Source organism: Physcomitrium patens, chromosome 9 (genome assembly GCF_059467195.1).
Source record: "Physcomitrium patens ecotype Gransden chromosome 9, ASM5946719v1, whole genome shotgun sequence".
In the NCBI taxonomy this organism is placed as follows: Eukaryota; Viridiplantae; Streptophyta; class Bryopsida; order Funariales; family Funariaceae; genus Physcomitrium; species Physcomitrium patens.
This window is the reverse complement of record NC_143418.1, coordinates 17,076,697-17,084,948: the sequence shown is the minus strand read 5'-3', so window position 1 is coordinate 17,084,948 and position 8,252 is coordinate 17,076,697. Positions and strand designations below refer to the sequence as shown.

Genomic DNA, 8,252 nt, shown 5'->3' with positions numbered 1-8,252 from the left:
AAGCAAACATTAAAAAAAAGTAAAGAATAAACTAATAAAGCAATGGAAAAAGTAGTAGCAACACAAAAAGGGGTGAGCATTGTTGTGAAGTCCGCCAGAGATGCTCATTCATAGACTATTAGCAACCTACCAGCACCCTATCTAGCTACCTACCAAGCAGGTGACGGTTTGTTGTGAAATGGAGGGAGGAGAAGACTTGAACAAGCCGTTTGCGGTGGTACACACACTGTTACTCACTGTTGTCGATGAAGTTACACTTGGGATCTTCCCCTCCCCCCTCCCCCCCTTCCGTCCCTCGCACTTGCCGCATCTCTCTCTCTCACACACACACGCCGTCTTCGTCTTCTTCTAAGCGCACACACTCATATAACAGCGAGGGAGCGAACGAGTGAGTCCGGATTTCTGTTTGTATCTGTAGTAGCTGCGAATTGAGGCTTCGGAGATGGCTGAGATTGATGAATTCGCAATGTTTGGGGCGTGTTAGGGCGGGGAATTGAAGGGACGTGCAGGATTTCGAAGTAGGGAGGAAGAGAGGGAGAGAAAAGGGGGGGATGGAGGAGGGGAGCGCGGAGAAGCTGAAGGAGGTGCTGGATGGCGTCGGGGATTCATTGGAGATGTCGCCGCAGGTGTCGGAGATGACGACGGTGGAGAGTGATGTGACCTCGGGAGAAGAAGAGGACTGCGCGAGCACAATTGGTGGCGCGGATGAGCCGTCATCGACCTTGCGTCGGCGCACAAGCATGCAGTTCAAGTCCGTGGATAGTCGAGATATGTTAAACGGCATGCCTGTGAAGAGTAGCAATCTGGCGGGGGAGAGGGCTGCCACCAGCCATATTAATGCCAACACGAAATTCGACCTGCGGGGGTGTACGCCTGCGCATCGCGTTAGGAGGGAAAGCCCGCTTAGTTCAGACGCAATTTTTCATCAGGTCTGTGAAGGAAGGTTTCTCGGAATAATTTCCAGGAAATTCTTGATTACGCGTTTGTGATCTAATGTTTTACTTTTCGTCACCTTTTTTGCCTGTGTTGAATAATGATGCTAATTTAGGTGCAATTTCCTTAGTGTCGTTTTGCTACGAGCTGATGCATGTATTTGTTATTTGGACTTACAAATGAATTGGTGCTAAGCGAGACTCACAAATGATATCTCTTCACTGCAGAGTCATGCTGGGTTGTTCAATCTCTGTATTGTTGTTTTGATAGCTGTTAACAGCCGGCTTATTATTGAGAACTTAATGAAGGTGAGTAACCTTTGATGACTAGCATTGTTGTTTATGAAGTTGTATCTTGGAATTTTTGGTCAGAGCATCGCTTACTCGTGGTCTTTCGAAGTGTAGACATGCGTTTTGTACATTTCGAAAACTGATTGGCGGGATTTTCATGAAGGGTAGCTACTGTAAGGTTTAGAACGATTTTGAAAAGATCTTAGGCTCCATGAGTACTCAGGTCCTAACGTACGAATAGCTGCTCTGACAGTATGGACTACTCATTAGAACTGGTTTCTGGTTTAGCTCCAAGTCTGCACGCGATTGGCCACTCTTGATGTGCGGGTAAGTACTACTTAACTTGTTATGTTGATTTTTTTTCACGTGTGCGCTCTTTGCAATTGCTTAAGAGCCACGGTGGTCAATCAAGCTGATGTGAAGGTTAGAAGGGTCTAATAGATGTCATAAATGTAGCAAGGCATGATTTTGGGAGTTGGCTTAATTGCAAGTTGTGTTGATGGGGTTTTCTTTTTTGTGTTGTGTTTGGCAGTTTGAGTTTACCGACTTTTCCCTTTGCAGCGTTACTAGTGGAAAAACTATGCTGGAAAAATGAAAACGGGAAATGGGTCCTACGCCCTATTTCAGAAGGAGTAAGTGCTCTCTAGTTACTTAGGAAAGGGTCGTTTCCAGAGTTCAAGTGTTCTTTACACTTTTTGGGTCCAACTTCTGCTGGATTCGTTGAAATGCAAGTTAAAATCGTGGCAACGGTGGTGGGTGCTACACGTTTCGGGTAATTTGCGTCATATGACATCGTTGAGTTCTTTCTAAGCAGTTCTTTTTCTTTGTCCAGTTGATTTTCGTACTACACCTCATAATCAGCACTGTAGGGATACTGTATCCTGGATATGTTATACACAGGTATGTTCCAATTCCCTCCTGTAAAACCACGCAAAATTTGTTCGAAACATAACCAAAAAGAACAGAAATAATCTCAGTTTGCAAGGAAGCAGATAAGTGAAATTCAAACCTCACTTCCGTCCTAGAATTAGTGATGTTTTCTGTAAAATTGATCGATTCAATAGGCGGTTGTGATCTGCAACCGTGTTTTATTTTATTTATTCATTTTTCTTCTCATTCGTTTCCAAAAGTGATCGAAGCTATGTGTTTGGCTGATGACAGGGTGCAATCCGCACTGCTGCCTGGTCTTGTATTGATACTCATTGCAGTGACTGGGTGGATGAAGCTTATATCTTACGCTCATGTCAACAAGGACATGCGAGAACTTTTGAGAGCCAAAGAAAAGGTAGCGTCTTATTTCTTTGTGACGAGTGAATTTGCAACTTGTCTGCATTCTATCATCGATTATGAACTTTTCTACTTCCAAGTTTGTTCTTTAGAATTTCTGTCTTTTGTCATGAATTTCTTTCTTATAGAATTAACTAGATTACTTTAAAATATGTGCTTCAATTTAAGAAAAAGTTTTGTGGATTGTAGCTACCTGAGGCACCACAGTACGCAGATAAAATAGAGGTTCCGGACCACCTTACGATCCAAAATATTGCTTATTTCATGCTCGCGCCCACACTTTGCTACCAGGTGTGTTTTTTGACTCATATCTTGTAGAAATATGTTTAAGATTTTGGAGAGTAGTGAGGGCTTAAATTCGCTAAATTCTTTAAGTGCCGAGTAATTATTAAAATGCAGTTCTCCTACTCTTTATTACACCAACGCTGCTGAATTATAATCGCTGAAACCCAAAATAGAGCTGATTAGCATTTTTCATTATGCATACTCTTGTTCCCTTTTTTTGTTTTTTGTTTTTTTTTTTTTTTTTTTTAATGTTTTGGTATGTGTGTGAGAGAGACTTGGTTGTCTGATTTGTCATTCATCATAAGTACCCTTCTTGGAGAATTTGTAGTGGACTTGAAGTAGTGAATTGTTGTATTTTCAGTTGAGCTACCCTCGTTCGGACACAATTCGAAAAAGTTGGGTGTTACGGCAAGCCGGGAAATTGGTTGTGTTCTTGGGTTTAGGGGGATTCATCATTGAGCAGGTACAGTTCTATTTTTTGTGCATAGTTTGTTCTATATCTTAGAATCAGAAACGCTTCATTTTTCTCTTCACCATTGGTGCAGCTCTCTCACCATCATCTCACACGTGGAGCTCCTTGAATTGTATTTTCCCCGAGGATTCTTTTCCTCTGCCGATTTTGGATGTGCCTGTGTACCAAACCGCTATGATGCGATCTTTCTAAACAATCATGTGATTGATATCCAAAAAAATAAAGAAAGTTGATAGGTCTGAGCGGTTTTGTGCACGTGCTTTAATGTATCATGTATTTCTGATCGCATTGTCGAATGTTCTGCAAGTACTATGTTCTGAAAGTTCTTTCACTGCCATGCGGTGGGTAAAATCAATAATTATGGGTTCTGTACTAGTTCATAGGAATGGATTGTCCATTTGCCTAGACCTGAACTTGATTTTGAGGCTTTAGTCTCAAAAGCTGGTGTGTTCCTAGTACTGGTTAACTGTTATGTCCCTCATATTTTTTGTCTTATTCTTTTCTACCCATGGAGCTAGGAGATGTAAACATCAGAAGCGTTGAGACCTTTTATTAGTTGTACCTTATTGGTCGTAATATTGATTACTTAATCTTGCAGTACATAAATCCCACTGTGAAGAATTCACAGCACCCGCTCAGGGGCAACTATCTTCAAGCACTGGAGAGGGTTTTAAAGCTTTCGTTGCCAGTTCTTTATGTTTGGCTGTGCTTGTTCTACTGTTTATTTCATCTTTGGTACGTTCACGAATGTAATTTCTTTCTCCTACGACAATTGATGAATTATGATGTAGACACGTAGTTCACGATGTTTGTGGTTTCAGTGTGTGTGCTTGCTGATATCAATTTGAGTTGATATTTTACTCATCATTTGTGCCTTATGATCGAGACGAGATTAATATGTTGGATAACATGTATATTTCTCTCGAGTGGCTGTGAGAATGTCAAACGTCAAGTTTGCTTCCTGCAGATGTTTCTTGATCCGACTTTTGCTTAATCGATGTGTTGGAATTAGGTTGAATATTGTGGCGGAGCTACTTCGCTTTGGGGACAGGGAATTTTATAAGGACTGGTGGAATGCTCAAACAGTTGAAGAGGTATAGAGCACCTTTGCTTCCACTTATTCTAGTTTTAAAATGAACTTATTTTTTATTCATTTTAATGCAGTGGACTAGCTCATCTCCCTGTTGTATTGCAGTTAGATTGTATTTTTATTTTTATTTTTATTTTTTTGCAGCGTTGAAGCGCTTCTTTAACGCTTATTTTGAATTAGTCAGCCTTATTTGTCACTCTTAGATTTTTGTCTCTGTACCCTTTATTTGCTGTTCCTTGTTCCAAAAAGTGGATTCGTAAACTGCGCTCTTGAGACTGTGAATGGTTTTTTTCACAACTCAAACGCTTCGAAATATTCCACCCAAGTGTTGAATGCTTTCGTTTCTTGTTCCGTTTCAAAGATCAGTTATTACGGTTGACCAAAGAATCTCCTTCTTGTAATATTGAAGTCATCTTTCACTAACTTGGGGTTGGATTTCTGACGCCACGTATACGTCTTCAGTATTGGCGAATGTGGAACATGGTATTGATCACCTTTCCACTCTTTCACGTTCAACATGCCTTGTATTGTAAGAACCATTTGATTTGATTTCATTTTCTCTCTGTAGTCGAATATAGTTTGGTTTTTTTTGGATATTTTACCCATGAATGACCTCGTATATGCATGCTTAAAACCTCTCATCAAGAAATTATGAAGGCTTGATTAAAGCTCCAGCTTTCCCACCTTCATGTCTTAAGTAGGAAACCTAAATTCTTCGCAGCGAGTGACTTATCTTGTTCTGAATATGCTTATGTGTCTTGGCCCGTATCCAGCCTGTGCACAAGTGGATGGTGCGGCATATTTATTTTCCCTCCATTCGAGCTGGCTTATCAAAGGTATCATACGTGGTTTTCCTCGTTGGCATGTATTGTCCAAAGCATAGGCCTGGTGATATAGCTTAGGTTTCCATGAATGTGATTTTTTCTCCTATGCGTTGGGGTCAATGACACTATTTCATGTGCTTCTTGCTGGAATCAATCTATAGAAAGCTCAAATGCTAGCCTGTAAAATTGTGATAGCAGCTTTTCTCACTATACAACTTTTGGGTTTGATGGGGTTCGAACAGAAAGCAGCAGTACTACTGGTGTTTGCAATTTCAGCTTTGTTTCATGAGGTATGTTCCCTTTGTTCGTATTTTTCATTGCATCTGGCACTTCGAATGTCAGGTTATAATCAAATTTAGTAGGTGCTTCTGAAATGCTGTCTCTGAGGGTCGACAGTCCATTTCTTGTTACTTTCATTTTGCTCTTTAATTTGTAGTGATGCTTATCACATGATCTGTGTTGACTGGAAGTACATCATGGATGGAGTTTACGTTGGTGAATCTGAAATGAAATATATCTTTCCTATTTTCTCATCGTGCTGATTAGTTGCCTCCGTGACTGTGTTAATCTTTTTAACATTGCCATTTTTTGCTAGGTTATCATTGGTGTTCCGTGTCATATGCTTCGATGCTGGGCTTTTCTTGGTATCATGATGCAGGTATTTTATTATTCGGTTTGCTTTGGAAAGAGCAGAAACTAAAGCGCTGCAATTTCTGTCCATTTAGATGTTTCTTGTTTTAAATGCTGAGAAACCCTCATATGGAACTTGTCATGCAGGTTCCGTTGGTGTACTTGACAAACGTGATAAAAGAGCGGTACCATAGCTCTATGGTACGTGCTGGCAATTCTCGAGTCTGTCGTATGATTGGATTAGAGTGGAGAGTGATTTGCAAGTACGTTAGTTAATCTTAGATTTTGCTCTCAGTTTTCCCTTTGAAACGCCCTAAATGTTGCCAAGATTCATATGTAAGGTTCAAAAAAATAAACACTGACACATAGAAACCAATGCACGTTTGTTCTGTCTTAATGATACCTTCAATAATGTATTAATTTGCGACTGCGTCTTACATTGGGATTTGTTGGCTTGGAGTGTAAATTTTGAGGTGTAGTTGATTTATCAGTATCATTTGCAATAACAGCAATGTGGACTTGAATGGGTGCAGGTTGGAAATATGGTATTTTGGTTCTTCTTTTGCATTGTCGGGCAACCCATGTGCTTGCTTCTCTACTACCACGACGTTTTCAACAACTTTCCCAGTACCTGAACTGAGATCACCCATTCGTGCAGTTGTTAATCTTGTGAATAGCACTCCTCATCTGTACCTTGTTATGGCTTCCACTTCTCGAGAATCGACTAAACCGCAACTCATATGTTTGTCAATAACGATTCATTCGTAGGCGGGTTGGTGTGAGATTACAAGAGAGGAAACTTTCGTCGTAAGCCAGCAGTGTAGATACAGTCCAGGTAGGAGTGTAACGGGCACTTGCTTCAAGGGCAGATCCTTGTCAACGCAAGCTTTTGTTGGAGCTTGTTGGAGCTTGTTTCGCACTTAGTATTCTTTTCTAGCTGTAGTTTTAGGTGACGTTAGTCTATTCTTGGTCCCATCATCCATCCTGTAAGATGCTGGGCGTGCTCACGTGCAGAAGCTGCCTCGAATCCTACGTTACAATTTCATGTTGGATACCGCGTGGATGTCCGCTTCAGAATCTGCGTCATGATGATGCACACCATTTTTTTCTATTGGAAACTGAACAGAGGGTAGTGATACGTAAGAACATTTTGGGAACCGTGCCTGAAAATCGTCGGAGCAAATAATGATGTGGTTTTGCAGCATGGTCGTAGTAGTCTTTTACACCACATCTTCACCTACTTTGAGGATATGTTTCAAGTTTTCTACCTTTCGATTGGTTTTTTTTCCTTTGACGTATGTATTATTAACATTTCTGACTGTTTCGTTGCCACTGAAAATACACTATCATCTCTTTCCACTAATTTTAAACATATACATCGTGCATAAACTTTTCCTCCAAATTCTAAATTTGAACTCAGAAGGTAGAGGGAGAAAGTAAGAAAGCCGGAAGGGAAGTAACAAGACGGTGCTAATTGGAAAGAAGAATAAAGAATAGACACGATAGTACCGAAAAAAGTTAAAGTTGCTTTTAAAAAGCGGAGGGAAAGTGAAAGGAGGGAGAAATATGAAGAGTTTGGTGGTACTACGGAATTGAGATGGGTCAGCAGATGAGCCTCCTTGTCAATGGATTATTGACGTGTTCACTCTGGAATTGTCCTTAAATAGTATGCAATAAGTCAAATCATTATTATTTTTTAAAATTCTACTTCCAGTTTTCGATAGTCCAGTACTTTAAATTAAATTATTCAAGGAGAATAATACAGAAACATACTTTTGATACATGACATTCAAACAATTGGTATAATTTTTTTATTATCTTATGGAGAGTTTCTTACTATATATATACATGTATATATATATATATATATATATTAGTAGAAACCCATGCTGTTGGGCATTGCAATATCTGGCACATTCATCCATTTCTTTGCTAATTCATGCTCCCATGTTCTCTAGTTTCTATGTTCCTTGTTTTCAATTACTTTTTTGTTTTGTTTGTGCAGTTTTAAACTTGCATATATATATATATATATAATCACTTGAAATATGCTTGATAAGTCCCATTACACACATCATGATTTAACTTTATTGCGTTTTAATCCAGCATGAATGTTGTGAGGGTTAGTAACACTTTGTTTTTTTGTTTGATTTTTGATTTTTGATTTTTTTTTTGATAAAATTTAAAAAAAATTCATAGTATAATTCAAGTTATTCTTTTATTCACATTAATTTTACTTCGAGAAACTTTTATTGTAAATCTACCTAAATATTTTTAGTGAAAATAAAGTTTTTACTGCATGTATGTGTAAGAGTGTGGCATAGAGGATTGGGAAGGGAGATGTCTAAATATATATATATATATATATATATATATATTAAAAAATTTAATTAATGAAGCAAAAATTGGATGAAAATTCTTAAGGTGCATATATATATATA

General features: G+C 39.0%; 1 protein-coding gene across 1 annotated transcript; it reads left to right on the top strand.

Moving 5' to 3' along the window:
- The first annotated feature begins 228 nt into the window (after positions 1–228).
- Positions 229–7,051, top strand: LOC112287010 (diacylglycerol O-acyltransferase 1-2). The gene is made up of 16 exons (XM_024529587.3): positions 229–929; positions 1,161–1,241; positions 1,477–1,550; positions 1,756–1,855; positions 2,056–2,123; positions 2,385–2,508; positions 2,700–2,801; positions 3,157–3,258; positions 3,866–4,002; positions 4,280–4,361; positions 4,820–4,840; positions 5,131–5,193; positions 5,424–5,471; positions 5,777–5,839; positions 5,959–6,012; positions 6,345–7,051. The coding sequence occupies exons 1-16, from the start codon at positions 552–554 to the stop codon at positions 6,444–6,446; spliced, it is 1,599 nt and encodes a 532-aa protein (XP_024385355.1). The 5' UTR covers positions 229–551; the 3' UTR covers positions 6,447–7,051.
- The last annotated feature ends 1,201 nt before the right edge of the window (positions 7,052–8,252 follow it).

Excerpts from the sequence above, each read along its gene's own strand:
- LOC112287010 (XM_024529587.3), top strand. The coding sequence starts at position 552 with ATGGAGGAGGGGAGCGCGGAGAAGCTGAAGGAGGTGCTGGATGGCGTC. Across the intron at positions 2,509-2,699 it reads TTTTGAGAGCCAAAGAAAAG|CTACCTGAGGCACCACAGTA; the intron begins GTAGCGTCTTAT and ends TGTGGATTGTAG. Across the intron at positions 4,841-5,130 it reads ATTGGCGAATGTGGAACATG|CCTGTGCACAAGTGGATGGT; the intron begins GTATTGATCACC and ends GCCCGTATCCAG.